At 37.2% G+C, this 23,728-nt stretch overlaps 1 protein-coding gene across 2 annotated transcripts in view; it reads right to left on the bottom strand.

Moving 5' to 3' along the window:
- Ngly1 (N-glycanase 1) overlaps window positions 1–23,728 on the bottom strand; it is a 47,561-nt gene that overhangs the window by 16,543 nt on the left and 7,290 nt on the right. For both annotated transcript variants that reach the window (XM_055599070.1, XM_055599071.1), the window contains exons 3-6: window positions 20,266–20,502; window positions 11,936–12,101; window positions 4,519–4,741; window positions 567–688 (exon numbers count right to left, since the gene is read on the bottom strand). In XM_055599070.1, coding sequence (XP_055455045.1) covers window positions 567–688; window positions 4,519–4,741; window positions 11,936–12,101; window positions 20,266–20,502 — 748 coding nt within the window. The remainder of the gene's footprint in view (window positions 1–566; window positions 689–4,518; window positions 4,742–11,935; window positions 12,102–20,265; window positions 20,503–23,728) is intronic.

The raw sequence follows: 23,728 nt of genomic DNA, 5'->3' as shown, positions 1-23,728 counted from the left end.
CTTCCTGCCTCAACCTCTCTCCAGTGCTAGGACTTCAGGTATGTGCCACCATGCCCTGCTTAAGGCTAAATATTTGATTCTGAGAAAAGACTATTAAACTGAAGGTTTTAACTAATCCTAAAATAACAGTGGAAACACTAGGTAAACTCTGGAACAGGGAAAGAAACATTCAACATGGACATAGCATGAGTCATTTCTAAATGTAGAAATATCAAATACCAAGGCTTCCAAGAGTGCTTGTGTGGAATGCATATAGGCTTACTATGTCAACTACAGCAACCCCTCTAAAAATGATCTCTACAGCACATTATTACACATTCCTAGCTACATGGAACAGGGCTACTGTGAATGTCATGAATAGAAGCAAGAACAGAGTAGCTGTGCTACAAATCTTATAGTGCTTTAAAAATGCCTACGAGGCTATTACTGCTGTTCTAGAAGGTAAACAGAAAACTCAGGTGGTAGAAAGAAAAAGAGGGATTTAGGCTGTAAACCTCAACTCCAAGCCTATCCTGTCCTCTCTCCCTTCTTCTGCTCTCCCTTCCTCTCTCTGACCCATGCTGTACCTGAGTAATCCCACACATAGCGAGCTTCAAACCCTAATGCACGGCAGCACAGTGTAAAACAATTGGCCCACTCGCCACAGCGTCCACATCTTGTTTCCAAAAGTTTCTCAGGGTTGTTATATCTGGTTTAAAACAATAACAAAGACAACATCTGTAATTCATGATTAAAATCCAATTTTTAAAGAATTTATATCACTTGTAAACACAAATCATGATTCTTAGTATGTTATTTTAAAATATTAAAGTACCTAGCCTAAACAAGGCTAGTCTATATGAAACATGCTTAAACAGCGGAACTGTCTTTATTGAGTATAGTTCACTGTACCACTCAGTTTTAGTATTAATTAAAAATAGGTGCTATCACTTCAAAGAAGGTAAGTGCACTGATTAGCATATCCAAATCATCATACTCAGTATCAGTAATACAAGCCATGTAACAGCTGCAGAGGAGAGTCTTCATCTTTTTTTTTAACTTTTATTAATTACACTTTATTCATTTTGTATCCCCCCATAAGCCCCCTCCTGGTCCCACCCTCCCCCCCTTTCTGCATGCATGCCCCTCCCCAAGTCCACTGATGGGGAGGTCCTCCTCTCCTTCTTTCTGATTTTAATCTATCAGTTCTCATCAGAAGTGGCTGCATTGTCAGGGTTCTAGGTTATCTCCACGGATAGTCCTTGGTTGGAGTATGAGTCTCTGGGAAGTTCCCTGTGTTCAAATTTTCTTGTTTTGTTGCTCTCCTTGTGGAGTTCCTGTCCTTTCCAGCTCTATAGGCATATACCCAAAAGAGGCTCAAGTACACAAAAAGGACATTTGCTCAACCATGTTTGTAGCAGCTTTATTTGTAATAGCCAAAAGCTGGAAACAGCCCAGATGCCCCTCAACTAAAGAATGGATGCAGAAACTGTGGTACATCTATACAATGGAGTATTACTCAGCAATGAAAAATAAGGAAATCATGAAATTTGCAGGCAAATGGTGGGACCTGGAAAGGATCATTCTGAGTGAGTTGTCCCAGAAGCAAAAAGACACACCACACGGTATACACTCACCCATATAAACATACAACATAGAATAAACCCACTAAAATCTGTACATCTAAACAAACTAAGCAAAAGAGAGGACCCTAACTAAAAATACTCAATCCCCATCCTGAAAGGCAAAGAGGATGGACATCAGAAGAAAAAGAAAACAGGAAACAACCTAGGAACCTGCTACAGAGGGCCTGTGAAAGCCAGAAGAAGAAAACAGGAAACAACCTCGGAACCTGCCACAGAAGGCCTCTGAAAGCCTCTGCCGTGAAGACTGTCAAAGCAGATGCTGAGCCTGATGGCCAACTGACGGGCAGAATGAATGGAATTTTATGTAAGAAGTGGGAAATAGTAAGAGAGTCTTCATCTTGATTGGTTTCAAAAAATAAGATTTATTTTAGATGGACAGGCTTTCTAAGAAATGTGATTAAGACATTCAATGGTTCTCTTGCAATCAAATTAGCTTACTGTGTTCAAAAGGTAATTAGCTTTAAAAGCTGCTCAACATAATTTAGCTTGAGGCAGGGGCAAGGATTTTGCTAAGGTGGTAAAATACTCAACTGTCATGAATGAACTCTTGGTTCGCTCAACCCCATATAAAGTAGTATATGGGGGGAGGAGGAGGATTAGAAATTCAAGTCATTCTTGGTTGCATTCAGAGCTCCAGCCCAGCCTGTGCTACCTGAGACCCTGCCTCCAAAAACCCAAACCCAAACCAGGGCTGTGGGGATTAGCAGTTGGAGAGATGGCTCCGGGGTTAAGAATGCTTGCTGCAGAGTTTGGATCCAGTACTGATGTAAAAAGCTGGGTGAGACCATGCATACTTGTAAGCTAGTTCTGTGGGTGATGAAGACAGGAGGACACCAGCCTAGCTCCAGTTTCAGTGAGAAAGCCCATCTTAAGGGAATGAGGCAGAGAATGATTAAACAGAACTTCTGACATTCTCCCTGGTTTTCATTGTGTACTTGTAAACACATCTGTGCATATACACACACCTGAACTCCTCACCCATACGCAGATTTTAATTTAGTATAAATTCCAGTTTTCTTTTTAATAATGATTTTTATGAATTCTTTGGACACACTTAAAGATGCTTTCTAATTTACAAGCATGATATCTGCAGCATCCTCCCAAAAGTTATTTCAAGTACAATCTTATCAGAAGAATGGAGGGCACTCAGATTTTCACTCTGCAATGAGAAAGACTGGTATGTGTCCATTGCTTATGCTGAAGAAAAAAGCTAGCTCTAGACCTGGGAAAAAAAGAAGTAGTGCCAGGAATGAACTGTCTCTGCAAAGACAAATCTTCTGAGCAGACCCTTAGTTTAAGCTAAATTAAATGAATTTAGTACTCTAAAAGAGATATAAGTTTACATTAAGACATAACAAAGAATTGGAGCATTCTGGTCTTGGGTCAAGTCAAATGGACTAGACCAAGAGTGATAGCTCAGTGGTGAAGCATTGTACCAGCAACACTGAGGTCTCAAGTTCTGCTTTGGCACTAAAAAATATAACAAAACCCCAAAACTTGTTTATTCCAAATTTGTACAAGAAACAACCACAAGTATATCAGGTAAATGATTAGAAAATACACTATACTATGCATAAATACACTAGCCAGTACCACAACTCTGTACTATATTGCTAATTTAATTGTGGTGTGTAAATGTATGCCGAAGAAAAACAAAACAAAGCTGGTTTTAGATAACCACTGGGTATTATACATTCTTTCATGTATAAAATAGGGTTGGTTCCAAATTAGGACAGGACTGAGTCCTAAAGTCCTACAGAACAGGCTTTTCAAACACACTGCATCTTCTCCTCCTGGGCAACAGAATTAAACTTCCTAAGTGTTGCCTCTTAAGAAAATCTAACAAGAGGCTTATAAGCTAAAAGTTGGAGAAAGTAAGTTGAAAATTTCTAATTTCCCAAGTTTAAAATGGAGATATAATTATTCAAGCTCAGTGGCACATACATGTGACTATAGCATGTAAGATGATAATGGTTTGAGCTACACAGCAAGACTCAGTCTCAGAAAACCAAACCAACCAACAAACTAACCAACCAAACAACAACAAAAAAGAAAAAAACAACAAGAAAAAAAAATTAAAAAGAAATCAATCAACCAAACAAGAAAAACAAAATGCAGAGACTGAGCTAGATATGAAAGGCTGGGACAGAGAAAGTCCTAATTAAGATAACTTTCCGCCTTTATAAGTTACTTTTACCCCCATATCTGATAATTAAAAACAACATAAAGACAATACTGTGTTTACTATCATAATGATATCACTATTATTAATATTGTCTCCGTATACCACAATACTTTCAGAATTTAAATGGTATAAATATGTTTAAAATTTTATACTTTAGAATAGGAGTCAACAAACTTTGCATAAAAGGGGACAGTAAGGGCTGGAGATTAGCTCAGCTGGTAAAGCATCTACCTAGCATCCATAAAGCTATGGGTTTAGTCCCCAACACTGGATAAACTGCACTGTGACACATGTCTGCAATCTCAGCACTCAACAGATAGAGGCAGGAAGATCAAAGTTCCAGGACAGCCAAGGCTGCACAAAACACAGACACAAAGATATACACACACAATGAAGAGACAGACAGAAAAGACAGAAAAGGAGACAATAAATATTTTGGTCTTAGATCTTATAGTCATCAGTGTTCAAAAATTCTGCTGTATCCTGAAAACTGTCACAGAAGCAGTAACTAAGTCATTGTGGCTGTGTTCCAACAAGCCAGAGACTGTGAATATAGCTGGGTCTAGTCTGCTGGTCTACTGTGTAGACCTCTGTCCTAAAGAATTATCAAGTCCAGTTAAGATAGAGAATAAAATCCTAATTTAATAATAAATCCCTATTAACCACCCCACTTAGCTAGCCCCATAACCTCACTTTGCAGATACCCACCTTGGGAAGCGATTGCTCAACTGGCAGGCATCACAGTAATGATCCTCCACATTGCTTGCACCCCATTTCAGCTCATCTTCATTGGGCAGCAATGCTTCATCTCTAGACCTAGTTTCTCCACCACATTTGGTGCACACGATGTTATTCACCCAGTGAAAAAACTCCTCTTTAAACCAGTGCAGGAGCTCCAGTAGAAGGAAGTCCTCATCGCTTATATTAGTACCTTGGAAGTTAGGAGAGAACCAGTTAAGGTTTCAAGCCCACAAAATCCAAAACTTCTATATATTTTATGCTCAAATTGGGAGTAGAAATATATGAAAATGCAAGATGGTAAAAGCTTTCACAAAGAACATGCAAGGAAGCTGGGCGTGGTAGAACATGCCTCTGATCCCAAGCACTCAGGAGGCAGAGGTAATTGGATCTCTGTGAGTTCAAGGCCAGCTTGGTCTACAAACTGAGTCCAGGACAGCTAAGGCTACACTGAGAAACCCTGTATCTAAAAACAAAAACAAAACAAAACATGCAAGGAAGAGTGTTTCAACTGTGCAATATACAAGCATCCCAAAAGACATAAACACACAAGCATATCTAGAATATACAAAATAGCCCCAACAAGTAAGCATGACACAAAATATTTTGCCCAATTTATCAATAAAGCACCATTTCCTATCATATCTATTTTAAAAATTACATTTACTTGTGTGTGTGTGTGTGTGTGTGTGTGTGTGTATGCGTGGCACTGTGTGCCACAACACACTCAGAAGGTCAGAGGACAACTTGTAAAAATTGGTTCCCTCCTAATATGTGGGTCCTCAGAGAAAATACTCAACTTGTTAGGACTGGTGGCAAGTGGCTTAACTTGCTAAGGTATCTTGTCAGCCCCTCTGACCATACTAAAGACCATTGCTTTTCTCAAAATCAGGGAGGCACAACACAAGAGGCTCTCCTGTCCTGTGTGTATAAGCTTTACATCTATTTGCTTGGAGGTGGGAGTGGCTTTGCATCCATCTGGAGGTGAAAGAACAATTCTCAGAAATTAGAGCTTTCCTCCTATCAAGTGGCTTCTGGTAACTGAACCCAGGTCATCAGACTGGAGGCAAACACCTTTACCCACTGGGCCATCTTGTGAGCCCTCATCTGCAGTGAAAATTTTGGATTCTTTAAAAGACACAGAAATATAAGAATATGTTTTTATTTTAATCCTGGGTGTGGGGATCTGGGGCTACTTATTTGCCTTTGAATCTAGGTGTGGGGATATGGGCTGCTTCGCAGAAGCTGATGATGATTTACCTCTTGCTCTGGCGGGGTCGTCATTTTGCCAACTGCAGATAGTTTCTGTGATTGTGTGGTATCTGGAATTCTGGGGACTTTTCTGAGGGTATATAAATGCTAGGGCCCTGAGAAGTGGGGTGTGTTGTAGGTTGGTTGCCATTGGTCACAGTTTAAGTGGTGTGCAACGAAGAAACAAAAGAAAATTAGATATCCTGACTTCGAAGATGAAACTTGTTCCAAGGAATTCAACAGCCCTACTTAGCAGGAAGTAGTCTAATGATAATGATGTCCCCTTTCTGACTTCTGACTTTACTCAGGAATCTCTTTCCTTTCGATTCTGTTTTGGCCTCTCATCTAGTGTTAGGAGGTTGAAAGGGTTGGAGAAGAGTGGAAGAAAGAACTCATAAAGTAGCTAATGTTGGCTACACTTATCTCTACATTTAATGTTTTGTTATTAAAATAAGTAAAAATATTAATGAAGAAAACATAGTATAATGTTAAAATCTAAACCATATGATGTTAGTCACAGGTGTTTGAAATATTATTCCTTAACACTAGGAGTGCTGATATTTGTTGGTTTTATTTTATGTCTTGTTTTGTTTTTCAAGACAGGGTTTCTCAGTGTACCCTTGACTGGCTGGACTTGCTTTGTAGACCAGGCTGGCCTCAAATTCACAGAGATCCACCTCCCAAGTACTGGGATTAAAGGCACACACCAGAGGACACCTGGCTTGTTTTTCTTTTTAAATATTTTTATTTCATGTAGCTCCAGACAATTATGAGCTGCCATTTGGGTGCTGGGAATTGAACCCAGATCCTTTGGAAGAAAAGCCAGTGTGCTCTTAACCACTGAGCCACCTCTCTAGCTCCTGCAAAACTTTTTAAAAGTCATCTAAGCCCTTTATTAACAGGTATTTGCAATGTACTTAATCTTTTAAAATCAAGTAGTAAATTTACATTAAGTTCTTAAAAATCTCAGCATGTGAAGTAATTTAAAAATCTTCAAAGGCATATAAAAAACAAGACTTTAAAAAGAAACACACTGTCATTGCTGAAAGAGGCCTTTATAGGTACAACAAAAAGGTTCTGTTTGCTGCACTTGGCTGTCAATGCCATCCCATTACTGCTCCGTATAAAAAGCTGGGACACTTGACACTGACACTATGGCTAACATTAGGCAGTTACAGTACTGCATCTTTATATTTGCTTGAATTTCTCAAGTATGATTGGCATCATTGTAGTCTGCTTGTATGAATTAACTTTTGATGGATTACACTTTAAAATTTTACTGATAAGGATGGAACTTAGGGTCTCATACATGCTAAGTAAATACTGAACCACAACCCAAACTAAGTTTAACTTTTAACACTGTATTTATGTGTACAGAAAAACAGAACCAATGGTAAAATGAACTATGATATACATGTACATGCATGTGACATATGAAACATTTTCTTAATTTATATATCCACTTATAAATGAACATGTATAGTTCAAACTCATGTTGACCAAGGGTCAACTGTACTGTATTCTCTCATAGCTTTGTTTGATATATTTCAAAAATCAGCAATACACAGTGTTCTCTGATGGGAAAACTTGTTGCTTTTAAATTTGTTAATTCTCCACAAATTAATTTGAAATTAAATAGAACCCCAATTAAAATTATAAAAGGTTTTTTTTTTCCCCCCACAAAATTCTATGTACTACAGAATTCACATGAAAAAGAAGATGCACTAAAAATGCAACAGAGTCTGGCAACTTAGCTCAAACAGGTAACACTTGCTTGATATGTGCAAGGCACTGGGTTTCACCTCAGCACTGCAAAAAAACAAAAAAAACCAAAAACACAACACAACAACACAAAAACAGCTAGTACAGTTCTCATCAAGAACCACAATGGCAATAAGTGCTTGTTCAGTGGTTGACAAGGTAATCAGCACTGTGTATATTATCTACACAGTACAGGGTTACTTGTCATTTACCCAAAGACCACTCTAATTAGTGATGATGTGCATATTTATGAAATAGCCTAGTTTTTTTTTAGTGCATTGTGAAAAATTTTTAAGGTAAATTTAATTACAATTTTGAATAAATATTTCATTACTATAAAATATATCAATGAAACAAGAAAGAGTACTTATAGACAAACCTCTTTATTCTTTTTAAGCCAGGTCCTTTGTATCAGTAAAAAAAGTTTTAAAGTGAATCAACAGTATTTGATAAAGTTGGCACTGCATGTGATGGTGCAGGCCTGTAATCCCAAGCCCTCAGGAGGCTAAGGCAAGAAGCACTCCAGGCCAGTCTAGATACACAGGAAAACAGTATCTCAAAACCAATAACAAACACATGAAAATGCTAAGAGAATGGGCCAGCCATTAAATTGAGACAAGTAGCTACCTGGATATCTGATACTGTTAAAGCCTTTATTAAATGCATTTATTAAAGAAGTCAGCCTTTCTCCAGAGTACTACAAAAAGAGTTATCAGGCAGTGTGTTTATAACTGGATTAGAGAAGGCCTTGCAAGTACACACAGGCTTGCGTGTGATCCACATTTATGCATGCATGTGTCATGGTGCACAGAAGACAAGCTCAGGTGTGGATCCTAGCCTTCCACACTGTTTGAGTCAGCATCTCTTTTCTGTTACTCTGAGCTTCTAGTATTCCCGTTTCCATCAATCATCTTCCTATAGGTGTTCCGCTTATAGATAGATGCTACTACATCAGTCTTGTGTGAATTCTGGGAATTCAAACTCAGGAATTCATTCATGTGTGGCAAGCAATTTACTCTCAAGCCATTTCCTCAGGTTGAGAAGGCTTTCTTAAAAGAAAGATACAACCAATAATATAAAGCCAGTAATGGAAAATTAAGTCACTTAAAAGTCCTGGTTTCAGAAGATACACCAAATGAACTAATAAAGAACATTGAGGTCAGGGGTAGCAAAATTCTAATGTGTCTAGCAAAGAATAGAATCAATCTAGAACACATAAAACCTCCTCACAAATAAGTGATGACTGACCACCCCGTTAAAGTAACATCAGTATCAGAAGTACAAATACTCTGCCCTTCTATGAAAGAAGACCATAGGCCATTGGCAAGAGGAAATTTCTTCAATGACAAGGAGGCAAGTTTCATTAGCATTTCACCAGGTAGCATTCAGCGCGCGTGCACAGACACAGACACACACACACACACACACACACACACACACACACGAAGCAGTCAACAATCCCAGTGCCCATCCATAGGTAACTGTAGAGATTAAATATATATATATATATACTACAGCATTTCAATATACATGTACTACAGTGTTTTATAGAGACCTAACAAGATGTCCCTGATATATAAATGAAAACTATTAAGGAACTGAATATATATGAGGCAATACATTTTTATAAATGCCACACAAATTAATTACTTTTTTATAGAACGAATTTTGAAGAACTACACTATATGGAGGGAACAAGGACTGACTGAGAGAGCATCTTACTTTTCCTCAATAATGTATAAGTTTTCCAGTACAATGCTCATGGCATAGTCACATTAAAAATAAACTGTGTTGGAAGTTGGTCTAATGCTAATTGCTGGTGCTCAAGATCTGGTTACTGCATGTAAGATACACCTATCCTTGTTTGTGTAAACCTGCCTAAAACATTATACCTGACTGGTTCATTAAATGGCCTATACTTGGGTAGGGAAGAATGGGGTAGGTGTGGCTAATGTTCCTTAAGTTTTGAGGCTGAGAGAATCATGAGAATCGGGAGACAGTCGGGAAGAGAGGAAGAAGGAGGATGCCATGATGGGTTAGCCTAGAGAAGAAACTTAGTGGGGCTGGGAGGAAGGACTCCAATAATGGCCTGAAAAGGCCCAGATGAAGAAAAAAAAAAAAAGCAAGTATTTAAAAAATTATGGATGGAAGATAAGATGGTTAAGGAGAATAGCATTGGATGGGGGCTGGGATATGGATGGTGAGGTGATTTAGACAGTGTAGGTAGGAATATTTGCTAGGACCAAGGTAAATAAGGCAATTATAAAATTAACAGGTGTCTGTGTCTTATTATTTTTGATAGATATTAGTGCCATGATAAATTTAGGACTAATAATAAACATTATATAGCCCCACATCTGTTTTATGTTTAATTTACAACAAAACTGAGAGTTGTCAACATCTTTCTCAGCTTTGTCTGAGGTGTAGTGTAGTCAATTTGTCCAGCTTGCTGGAGCCCTTCTAGCCTTAGTCTGGGGGGTACTATGGAGATAAGGGGTATAGTTATTCAAAAATAGGATGTTATTCAAAATCCTTCAATATATTTCTCATCTTAGAACAGGAAAAAAGAAAATGATACAGATTAGAAACGTACATGAAGAAATGAAGAGCATCATGGAAAGAACACATTAAGGCTAAAAAAGAACATTACTTTTCCTGTTTTTGATCTAAAAAAAAAATAACAGCAATACGTTAAGTAATCACAATATATAGAAAAGTGAAATGAAAGATAACACTATCACTATGGACAGAAGAAATGAAACCATTTGAAAAGGTGTCTGCAGTGTATGTAAATGAGTACTACTTTGAAGACAGATTACTAAAAATGCTCATTATAAAGGAGAAAGGACAACCACTTTCTCCAAAATAGTTCCTAAAAAAATAGTTCCAAACAGTTAGATAATTGGATAAATATCAATTACACAAAAAAGCAACAGCCCTACAGTTGCAAAAATTAACAACTAAAATCCTGAGACCATTAATGTTAACAAATGATCATAAGGGTCAAATTATTTTGGGGGGGCTGTTTAAATGTACCACCTCATTTGTTCTTTTAATTATTTTTATTTCCAAATGAAGAAACAGAGGCAAAGAGGTTGTTTGGTTTAAGTAGCAACCCTGAGATTATACAAAGACAACTGTAGCGAAATTATTCTGCACCAATAAATAATATCTAATAAACAAAAGTGAACCTGCCTACCTTTTAGGATTAAATTCTGTTACACTCACTAAAGCCAGACATGATGGAACATGCCTGCAATCCCAGGACTTGGGAGGCAGAGGCAGCAAGATCAAGAAGCTATTGGGACCTTACTTTAAACACTAAAGACTGTGGTAGACCACTTGTCTAACATATGTAAGACAATAGGTTCAGTCTGAGCATAGTAAAAAGACATTCATCAAAATACCATTTAATACTTGCTGTATATTCCATAAAGTCCCACATCCATACATATACCAATATTAAAATAAAAATGCATATTCAGGTTAAAAATACCTTTAAGAGAAATGTTAAATAGACATTTTTTTCAAGAAAGATACACAAACTTCCATTAAAAGATGTTCAACATCATTAGCAAATTAAAACTAAAATGAGATGCTATCTCACCTCTACTAACATGGTTATTACGTATGAAAAAAGCATCTGATGGTGAAGATGAGAACAAATTGAAATTCTGTGCATTGCTGATGGGTAGGGCAAAAACGGTACAGCCACTGTGGAAAATTTGGTAATTCCTCAAAAATATTAAAATTAGAATTAACATATTAGCACTTTCAAGTTAAAACACCAAATAACTAAAACCAGGTCTCAAAGAGATATCTGTTCGTCCACGTTCACAGTATCACAAGACCTAAACATGAAAGCAACACAGGTCCACCATGGATCATCCATCTTCACAACAGAAGACAACTCTGTGGTATGTTTTAATATGAATAAGTCCTGGGTAACTTTCACTAAACCAAATAAGCCAACCACAAAATACTTATATGCAATAGAGCAGTCAAGATCAGAGACAGAGAGTAGAACACTGATTGCTAGTAGCTGGGGGTAGCAAAGGGCAGAACATAACCATTTAGTGGGTAGACTTTCCATTTTATACGACAAAAAGAAAGGACGGCGATAAGGGTTATGTAACAGAATAAAAGTTCTCAATTGCAAGGAACTGAATGCTGAAAGGGGTAGTATACGAAATTTTTTACATTACTGTTACCACAACATATTTTTTAAAAAGCAAATATGTGTCCATTATTGTTATACTTCTTAAAAATCCATACATATATAGGTTATCTATTTATATTGTACACACATAGCTAAAGGCACTACTATTTAGCAATGATGGCACAATTAACAATAAATCATTACGGAAGCCACTACCTTTATCTAACTTTCTAGCTCTGAATAACTTTTCTTGAGATTTTCTTTTTAGTTCATTGACTGGGATACAAGTCAATGCTTTCTCCTGAAGGACAGGATTTTCATAGAGCTGCACATGTTGAATGTTGGACTGAAGAACTTTTAAGATGGTTGAATCACCAACAACCTAAGAAGAAAAAAAACTAAAGTTAGCTTTTTATAATGCTACAAAAGTAATATACTAAAAATGCTGTGGCTCTATGATTTCATAGATACAATATGGATTCAACAAAAACAATTATGTGGATACCTTTACAATATTAGTATTAGCTACATCTGTGCTTGTCTATTTTCCACTGTGTATGTATGTACGTCCTACTAAGGATATACATTCGCTGTTGAATTCCTAATCATATGCTCTGATCAAGATAGTGCTCGGAGCAGTGCATCTTTCAACTCCAAACCCTTGTAACATACAGCATTACAAAGAAGACATGATTTTTATGAGATCATAAATCAAGAATGTCAGTACATACCTACAACAGGAAAGGCATATGTATGGACTAAAGAAAAAAAGCAAGACAGAATGCCCACCTGCCAAGTGTTGACAGAAAGTGAAAAAGTTTCCAAAATAATTGTAAGGTCTGAGGAGCCAAAGGACTGTGCAGCAGGAAGGAAAATGGATGGGCACAGTCCACAAGAGAAACAGTGTTTCTTCCCCCTTTTCATTACCACAGAAGCCTGCCCCTTAGCAGTGACACTGCATGCTTAGAGCCCCTGTCTAACATTAGCCATCAAGTCCATACCAGGGTCTTCTGGTATACTCCAAAGGTAGCATGTTTTGTCCTCACTACAGATGCTGGAAGTGAATGTAGCTGACAGGCTTGTAAGCTCTGCCAGGTGTGGAAGGGTCTACAAAACTGGCATGAGCTACCAGGGAAAAGATGTGTTATAATTAGTATCAGAAAAGCAAATCCTACAGTAACAATGGAAAACACAGCTGAGACTGAAAAGAAGTATGCTTCAAATATGAGAGCACATATCATACAGATATTCCTTCAATGGGTAATATCCTGGAAAACCTATTACAAGTTAGTAATATCTTGAGTGAAAAGGGATTTAGTCTCCCTATTGTATCACAGCTTAGTGACATGGTACACTGGACCTCAGGATGCTGAGACTGGTGGAGCTGCAGCTCACTGGCCATGTCCATCACTGCTAGAGTATCTGCTATGTATCTCTAGTCCAGGAAAACACTGAACACACTTCAATTCTAGAAATGGTTTCTACTGGATATGTACTGAATTTCTTTCATATTACTGTAAAGTAGAAAATTCATATCAAACTTGTAAGTTGAACACTTTAAAGTGGGAACCATCTGTATTCAAAAAGCTCTAATACAGATCTAAGGAATAAAAATTTAAACACTGAAATAAAGAAGGCCCTGGTATGATCAAACAATAGAATAATTGTATAAAAGAAAGATAAAAAACTTCAACCCAAAACTTAACCTGCCCACAAGATATACAGGGAAAAAGACAGAGCAGAGATTGAGGGTATGTCCATCCAATGCCTGGCCCAATAGGAGACCTACTCCATAAGAATGAGCCAACCCCTGACACTATTAATGATACTCTGCTATGCTCAAAGACAGACCCTAGCAAAGCTGTCTTCAGAGGTTTCACCCAGCAGCAGATTGACACAGATGCTGAGACCAACAGCCAAACATGAGATGAAGTGTAGGGTGTCTTGTGAAAAGTGTGGGGTGGGGGTGGGGGGGTAGAAGGACCCAGAAGTAACAGGAACTCCAACAGAGCCAACTAACCAGGGCCCAGAGAAGGTTGTGGAGACTGAAGCACCAACCAAGAACCCTGCATGCTCTGGACCTAGGCTCCTACACAGGTAGCCAATGGGCAGCTGAGACTTCATGTGGACTCCCTGGTATGGAGAGTAGGGGCTGTCTCTGACGTGAACTCTGTTGCCTGCTTTTTCATCACTTCCCTTTGGAGGGGCTGCCTTGCCAGGCCACAGGAGAAGAGGACTCATTCAATTCTGATGCAACTTGATGAGCTAGGGTGGATTAATGGGGAGGTTCCCCTTCTCTATGGAATAGGGGAGTACGAAGGGAGAAGGAGGGAGGTTGGGACTGGGAGTAGAGGAGGGAGGGGCTAAGATCAGGGTGTAAAATGAATATAAATAAATAAAATATAAAAAATAAATAAATAAAATACCAATCAAAAGATAAGACATAAAAAGAGAGACACTTAGAATAAAACAAAGTTTCCAAATCTAGGAGGAATTCTAGAAAAGAATACAAACAATGGAAAACAGAAACATCTCAAAGAAATAACAAAGCAAATTTCACATAGCTGAAGAGCTAGGATGCACGAAAAACAAAAATAACTAGACTACAACACTGCATACCAGCGGGCTTAAAAAATAAAACCATAAAGGCCTTTAAGTAGTAAGAAAAATTAAATGTGTATGAGGTGGAAGGTGGAGAGTCAGGTATCAAACATCTCACCGAAAACACATCAAGCACACGTTTTGAAATCCTGATGAAAAATTAGGTACAAGGAACTTATACCCAACCAAACTAATCCTGTAGAAGGGTAAAATTAATATACTTTATAAAATATCATAACACAGAAACCATTAATCAGGAGGCAGATGCTACTTACCAAGACCCTACCACAAACATAAAAGGAAAAAAAAGACAAAAGTTCCAAGAACAATCACGGTACATCTAACAAGATTAGCAATTCATTACCAAATATACTATGCCAGGCATTGCATTAAGCACTGGGATATTTGTACAAGAAAGAAACAGTAGCTAAGCTCAGTGGACTAGGCCTGCATCCCAGCTACTGCAGAGGTTCAGGTCAGAGAATTTTTAGGGTCAAGGCCAGAATGGGCAACTAAGTGGGTCCCTGTCTTAACATTTTTAAAAGGTAAAAAGATTTGAGGACAGTGATACAGCACTTGCCTAGCATGCATGAGGCCTACGTATGTATAATCTTCAGTATCATACACATACAAACACACACACACAAGAAGATGAGAAAAAAGAGGAAGAGAAAATGAAGAAAGGGAAAATGAAGGAACAAAGGAAGGACAAGAAAAGAATGAATCACATATTCATAGATCCACCACAGTGAATCAAGTATCTGTCTGTGAATGAATCAGACACTGGAAAAATAACTGAGACTGACACAAACAAGGCTACTTCCCTGAAGGATCAAGTAGTCTACGTGTACACAGGGATCCAATTGTTTACTTCCATCAATGTTTACTGATCCTCTACTGACTAGGAATGTAACAGTAAGTCACACTATTTATTCATTCATTCATTCGCTTGTTTGTTTGGTTTTGTTTTTTCAAAATAGGGTTTCTTTGTGTAGCCTCGGCTCTCCTGGACTTACACTGTGATCACAGGCGTGTGCCACCACACCTGGCTCACAGTTGATTCTTAAGTACCAAAGAAGGATGGGGATGTAATGAAGCAGTAGTAAAGTCAACACGGAGAACATGCTGACCAACATAAACAGAAATTGTTACAAAGCAAAACTGATATAAAAGCAAAAACAAAATCCTCCATTTTTATTTGAAAGGATTCTTATTAAAATAAAATACTTAAAGTGGTTTATTAAAATACTAAAAGTACTTTCTCTTAAATGCAGATTTTCATTCACTGAGAGGGTAAGGATTCATTTAGAGTATTTTTATTTTCATTTTATTTCCTTTCTATCTGGAAATTACCTCATTCATTGTAGTTTTAATGGCATTCAAATGATCTTGAATAATAAAGTTTATTTTCTTGCCTTATTTTGTTACATACTCATTGGCCCAAGAAGGGGGGCTTAAGCCATAAAAATAGAAGGCCGTTGATTGCAGGGCAACTATGGCAGCTGGGTAACCATGTACTAATGCTACATGAGACAGCAGCTAATTGCCTGACAGAGGAAAAGTTATTTGGAGTATAAATGGAAGTTTAAAATGTGAAATCTGTTTGAAACCAAAAAGGCTTTTTCTTCACTATTCATACTTCCAATTATTTTGGTTTTCTGATGTGAAATATTTAGGATTCTATAAAGAAAGTGCAAAGCTCGCAATTCAGTCAAATCAGTGACGCAGGCAGAGCGCCCTCAGTCCTCTAGCAAAGAACCAACAATTTCCAAGCCCACCAGCTCTCTTCCACTTTAATACCATCCTTCATATTTGTGATTTCTAGATGTAAATGTATGTTTGACATTTATGAGTGGCAGATCAGCAACTTACTGAATATTAAAATTCTTATACCCAAATAGAGTAGTTCTCTTATTAAATAGATCCAGACTAAGAAGTTGCCTTATTGTTGGTTCATGAGATAGACAGATTTAAAAATTAATGAATTCAGAGAGTCTACGACTCAGTAGTGTAACATCTGTTTACCTTGGCTGCCAACCTAACACTGTAAAAAAAAAAAATATATATATATATATATGTGTGTGTGTGTGTGTGTGTGTGTGTGTGCGATTTTGTCATTATTGTATAATTTAATAATTTTAATGGAATAATCACAAATTATAACAATTATTTTAAAATATATCCTTATATAAAACAGATAGTAATTTCTAGAGGGAAAGAATTTATGAAAAATTCTTAACAATTTTATATGCATCTTGATTGAAACTTTAAAAACTTACTTGAAATAGCTAAAATAATAGTTGCAAAGTTTACTAGAATTTATTTAGCTTCTATGGAAGTTAAATTTTTTTAAAAGTATGTCTCTTATGCCTTGATGTTAGTTCATTATAAATTTCTATTGGTCTTACCACTCAAATGATGATAGTAAAAATAATTGCTAAGTTCTCCTACAGAAAAAAAAAAATCTGATCATTAAAAGTTTAAATGAAATGATATTTAAAGGGCAAGTGTATTCCAGGGCCTAGAGAGAAAGCTGAGTGGTAAAATGTGCTTACTGCTTTTGCAGAGGATCTGGATTCAGGTCCAGCACCCACATGGCAACTCACAGATGTCTGTAACTCCAGTTTCAGGGGCCCTGATACACTCTTCTGGCTTCTCTGGCCCCTGTATACATGTGGAGAACATAAACTCATGCAGGCTCACATACATAAAAATAGGTAAATAAATCTTTTTTTTAAGAAGTGTACTCCAGATGCATGTCTGTAATCTCAACACTTGGGGTGTGGGAACAGAAGGATAAGAAGAGCTGTATACCAAATTTGAGGTCAACCAAGTGTGAGGTCAATACAAGAAAAAGTGTATTATAGTAATTCATGGACAACCAAGAGCTGTTCATAACAAAATAAAAACCAAGGAGGAGTTGATAAATACTATCCCACTAATAGTATTTAGCTGTATAATTTTTGTTGGTAATAATTACATTTTGTTTTGACTGAGAGCATCTTAAAGCTGTCATTATTTATGTCTTACATAATGCCTGAACTGCACAGTTATGAACAGGAGTAAGAAGAGATAGCCTGAGCTATAACACTAAAGAAGTACTTAGTTCAGGAGTACATATAAATATTTTCAAGCTTTTTTGTAAGAATGGTTAGCACTGAGCATTTTAAACTTTTAATACTAATTAAACAAAAGACAGTAGGAAATCTTAAAAAGATACATTCTGACACTATAATTAGAAAACTTCAAAGCTATAAATCAAAGAAAGGCCAGCAGTGGTGGTGCATGCCTTTAATCCCAGCACTCGGGAGGCAGAGGCAGGCAAACCTCTGAAGTCACACACATCCTGATCTTCAAAGTGAGTTCTAGGACAGCCAGGGCTACACAAAGAAACTGTACTGAAAAACAAACAAAACAAAACAAAACAAAACAAAAAAAAAAAAAAAAACAAAATCAAAGAAAGGTGTTAAGTGAGGCTCTGTATCTGTACCTACATCTCTAGAAACTGATAGACCTAAGTTGTTACTCAGTGGACTGCTTACACACATGGAGAAGACATAAGAGTTCATGGGGGCTTTTACATTTATGCTCAGTTTACCCCTTCATTTTTACAAGATCCGTATATGAAATATTATTATAGAAACATATAATGTAGAAATAGGCAGCCGTTGGATTCTGTAGTCAACATTGTATTACAGGTAAAATGCACACTAAAAAATGAATGTAGGGGCCAGGCAAGGTGGCCTATGCATATAACCTCAGCAGTTTGTGGTTGGAGATAAGAAGATAGTGAGTCCAAGGCCAATCCAGGCTGAAGTGAGGCCTTGTCTCAAAAAAATGGAGTTACTAGTCTTCCAGTCAAAATTTTGTACTAAAGATCTGAAACTTTAGATAAAGAATAATCGTTTCATTAAGAAAACCTCTGAGAGCTCCAGAGTTTACAAGGCTTTCACATATGCTAGTTCCTGGTACCTTCGATGATCCAACAGTCACCATTCTATGAACCATTCATAAGCACTGGCTAGGTTTATTACTATAAACCAATGACATGTATGAAGATAAGAGAAACAAGTACTTTAAGGACTTACAGGTTTCATAAATTGAAGGACAAAAAAAATGAGAAAGGCTAGAGGAATTAAATTTTCTGTAGAAGACCAAGGAGTTAAATCTTTCAACAAAAATGAATGAATGAATGAATGAATGAATGAATGAATGAATGAATGAATGAGAAAACTACTCAGTAGGGGTTACAAGAGAGAACAGAGTGCATCTGTCTTTTAGCTGGGCAGAACCTACTACCTTTATTCAAAGGAGCAGCTTGGGGTCTTCCAGGAGGAGACAAAGAAAAGACTCTCAATCTTTTTCCTGCCAAGGAAAGAAGAGCTTAAATGGTCCAGAATTAGCCAATTTGAGAAGATGATGGGTGGATTTAAAAATCGATCATGTGAAGGTCTACTGTATGGAGGCTAGAGACAAGGTATTCTGCTAAAATTAAAATACGTAAATAAAAGTTTATAAACTCATTATTCATAAAATTACTATGGAAATTATCACAACATTTCTGACAGCAAAAACTGAAAATATTCAATAACCTCTAGTAAAAGGAATTTTTGCAAACCAGGTATTTCCTGTTGTTACAAAATATTGTCTTCCAGGCATGACATGGCCACTACTATCACAGAAGCTGTGATGACCAGCACTCAGGAGACCTCCAAAAGACTGGGCCAGTTCTCCACAGAAGAAAAGTGTACAAAGGGCATTAGAACATGTGCTGGGTTTATTTGTTTGGTTGTTTTGTTTTGTTTTTTGATACAGAGAAAGTTTTTTGATACAGAGTTTCTCTGCATAGCACTGGCTGTCCTGAAACTTGCTCTGTGGTCCAGGCTGGCCCCAAACTCAAATATACTCCTGCCTCTGACTCCCCAGTGCTGGGATTAAAGGTGTGTGCCACCACTGCCTGGCTCTGTGGTGGTTGGAATGTGATGTTGTCACCCATAAGTCTTGATATTGAATATTTGAGCCTAGCTGTTGGCACTATTGGAGGTTTAGAAGGTGTGGCCTTGCAGGAGGAAGTGTGTCACTGGGGGCAAGCTTGGAGGTTTCTGCTTCTTGTGTATAGCTTAAGAGGTGACCTGTCACAGCCTTTGTCTCTCACCTGCTGCAATCTTGTTATTTGTTATCATGGACCCTAAGACTCTTTACCCAGAAGCTCGACAAAAACCCCCTTTTCTATAAAGCTGCCTTTATAGTAAGGGTCTGTAACAAATACAGACTATTACCTGAGATTCTACCTTCTCTCCCTCTTATGCCCTAACCTGCTACAAGTGCTGCCAGGAATGACCAGAGTAAATGATCGCCGGAAAACTAACTGAAGAATAGATTCCTTTTGTACAACTTCTGGGAGCAGCTCACCCATGACTCATGCTGAGTGGAACTTTTCAGTGACACAGCTGATTAGGCATCATTCATAAGCCCAATACACTCATTAGTTCACCCAGCTGGACTTGGATGGACTCATTTTCTTAGACTGCTGCTAGAGAACTATCTGAGGTATACAGACATTGTTTATGTCTAAGTATAAATAAAATAGAGGCAGTCAACTAATCACCATAATATACACAGGCTGGCATGACTGTACACAACTACGATCCCAGCACTCAAGAGGATGAAGTATGAGGACTAATGAGTCAAAGGTAAACCTGAGCTACAAAGCAAGAAACTGTCTAAACTGTCTGAAGGAACTGAAAGAAGAAGGAAAAGAAAAGGTGGACACTTCCCCCACATTTGCTGTAACTCTGAAACTTTTCAAAATGCTTAACAAATTTGAGGAGTCAGAGTTTCTAAAACAAAGAACATTTGAACATTTGAGAAATGACTTCAGGAATAATTATTTTTTGCTGTTTCAACACTGACAGAAAAAAATGAATGTTGGAATTTAATACTACCATCGGAGCAGAAGGCACAGTTGGTAGCTGCCCTGCTTGGTTTCCTGAGTGCTGTGTTAACCTAGTAGGATCTTCAGACTGCTCTGGAGGAGGCCTGACGACAGCAGGTTGCTGAGAAAATTCCACCTTCTTATTTGATCTACTCAATCTGCTGCTTCTCTCTATGGCAATCAGGTCACGGATTTTCTGCAGCTGTTCCACTGAAGCTTTTTTAGGAAATATAAGATGTGTTTCTCCCTGGAATTTACAGAATAGAGAAAAATCTTAATTTCTGCTTTAAACCAACAGTCATTCTTTATACACAGTGAAGTTGATACTATTGAATGCATCATATCTTTTTTAAAAAATATTTTTTTTATATGTTTTGCCTACATACCTATGTCTTGTACACTGTGTGTGTGCCTGGTGCCAAGGAGGCCTGAGGAGTGTCTGCTCCACTGGAATTGGTGTTGCAGATGTTTTTGAGCTGTCGTGTGGTGTTGGGAATCAAACTCCAGTCCTCTTGAAAAGCAGACAGAACTCTTAACCATGCTGCCATCTCTCCAGCTCTGAATGTAACATAGCTCAACAAATATACTAGCTTTTAAACAAAATTAAGAAAATGTGGGTTTTTGCCATTACATATAGCGTGGTATATATTTAATGTAGTTCAAGGGACCTTTATTTATTTATTTTTGTTGTTTGAGACAGGTATTCTATATTCCAAGCCAGCCTTAACTTTGTTCTCCAGCTGAGGACAACCTTGAACTTCTTGTCCCCCCTCCCTCCACTTCCTAAGAGCTCAGGTTATAGACATGTGCCACCAAGTCCAGTCTCTATAGTGACAGCACTTGAACCTGTGGCTTTGTGCATGATTGACAAGCAGTACTCTATCTACTGAACCACATTTCTAGCTTTAGGAGAGGGTTAGAAAACTGTAACATTTTAGAATAGATCATAAAAATAGCAAAATATGTAGTCCTATATTCTCTGAAATAAAATATGGTTGACAACAATTACTTGACTGTCTTAAAATAGTTAAGAGCATTATTGATATTCTCAAAGAAACGATGTATGTCTGAGGTGATATATATATCCGTTACTTTGACCTGGTTTAGTAAATTATATATAATAATAATAATAATAGATGTGTACAGTTTTAACTAAAACATTTTTGATAAAAGTTATATGACAATTTTAAACTCAAGTTTTTAGAAAACTGTTATATGATCAGAAGTGTGTTTTGGGTCTACCATTTTCCCAGTACAGTTAAAAATATATACTGATTTATATAATTTGAAAATATAATTATATTTATAATATATATTATATAACTATATCATTTGAAAATATGGATGTAATGTTTTGTGGTCCTAGGAGTCTTGCATACACTAGGATAGAAAAGAGTAGATCATAAGAGTGACAAATACATATATTCCTATATTCTCTGCAATAAAATAAAATACTATTTTTTCTATTAAATTTCATACAAAGTAATGATAGTAGAAATACTGCCATACAAAAGGCCTGAATCAAGAGGCCAAGGCCTGTAATCCCAGCTATTCAGGATGCTAAGCAGTAGAATTCCAAGATCAATGAAGGCAAGTCCTCTACCATCGAGTGATACCATTAGTCCCAAACTATAGACTGATTTCTGTCTTTCATTTTTAAATTCATTTACTGGATAGCTCTGGCTGTCTATAATGTATTATGTAGACTGGGTGGGCGTCAAATTCACAAAGATTTGCCTACCTCAGCCTCTTGACTGAAAGAATATACCACTATGCCTACTGCTATAGATTATTTTCTTAAAGATATACTTTTTAAAGAAAATTATCTTTATGTGTCTGTGTTTGGCTATGTGCATATGAACGTGGGCACTCACAAAACTCTTACAGGGCACTGGATCTCCTGGAGCTGGAGTTACAGACCTTTGTGAGCCACTACATGTGGGTGATGAGAACCAAACTCAGGTCCTCTGCTATATAAATGTATGATATATAATTCTGTAACATAATAATTACCGTTTTAATTATATGTTAGTGCTGTCAGTCATTGTAGGTTGCAGGTCTCTCAGAAAAAAAAAAAAAAAAACTGGCCAGTAATTTTTCTAATTCAGTTAGGAGTTTTGTTGAAAATAATTCCTTATGGAATTTCCTTATAAACTTACAAATTATGATAGGATTATTTTGTCTGTTTCTGCTTCCAGTCATCTTTAAACATCTAGGATCTGCTGTGTGTTCTGCCCAGAAAAAAAATCCACACGCTTCAATTAACTAATTTAAAAGGTAGAAATGGCAGATACCATGTAGGAGGAGCTGTTGTGGGCAGGTGAGCTCCCTGGGGAAGACTACAGTTTCTCATGGCTGGGATTGGAGAACTTTTCAAAAGGCCCAGCCCCAAGAGCTTTGTCTCTGGCTTGCTTCTTAGCGCTGCTGTGCCTTCTCGTGTTTGTTACTGCTGTCTTTCACATATTTTTGGCATGGCGTGATCAGTCGTAAGGAGACCCTCACTGCCTATAGTCTGATTGTGATTGTTTCCTGGGTGACTGACTACTCATTTGGGCAACTTTCCTGCATATCAATATGAAGATAAACTTTCATAAAATAATATTGTTTAGATGAATTAATGATTTCACAGAATTTCTGATTTGATTTAAATAGCTTTAGAAAGTTAGGTTAAGATGTTTTTGTCAGTGGCTCTGATGTAGAAAATCTTGAGGAACAATTTGAGGTTTAGAAAAGTTTTTGAGGTTGGCGAGCAAAACAGTACCCCAAATGGCACTGGCTGATGTGATTCTCTCAAGTTGGTATGGTGATGATTAATTTCTTGTACCCTCAGGTTCCTGATATGATTTTAATTAAAACTGTTAATGAGTAGATGTGCACTTTAGGATTTAAAGTAAAAATGGCTGATTGATTTTATATAAAAGTTTAGACTTGTGATTCCTTTAAGATTTTTTAAGACTACTTTTTAAGATAATTCTTTCTTTTTAGCTGCAAATTAAGCCTGCCAGTAAAGAAAGACTGGCTGGAAAAGAAATTACCTCACTTGCTTATATTTTGTTAATCTATAACAAGTTGCTTAGTCACAAATGTATGTGGGCTCTTGGGAATAATTTGTTTTTCACATTTGTTTTTCACCCATAATACGTAAAACATCTGATCATGTGATGGTATTGGAAAACATGATGTTTTGCTACTTATACTCATTATAATTCCTCACTTAAAGAAACATGGAATGAAACCACATTGTGACTTTTATACTGTTTGATTTTGCTGGAATATATAAGCTGTAGGAGAAAAGATAGTTGTTGCAGCTAGCTCTTTTGAGTTTGCTCCATCCACCCAATATGTAGGTGTGTATAAGTGTATGTATGTAAAATGGTTGGAGCTTGCTCTTTGGAGTTTGCACCATCCACCAGTTGTCCATATGTTCACACACACACACACACACACACACACACACACACACACACACACAC

Source organism: Psammomys obesus, unplaced genomic scaffold (genome assembly GCF_907164565.1).
Source record: "Psammomys obesus unplaced genomic scaffold, mPsaObe1.curated_primary_1811, whole genome shotgun sequence".
Classification (NCBI taxonomy): domain Eukaryota; kingdom Metazoa; phylum Chordata; class Mammalia; order Rodentia; family Muridae; genus Psammomys; species Psammomys obesus.
The sequence above is the reverse complement of the archived record's forward strand: the minus strand, read 5'-3'. Positions and strand labels throughout refer to the sequence as shown.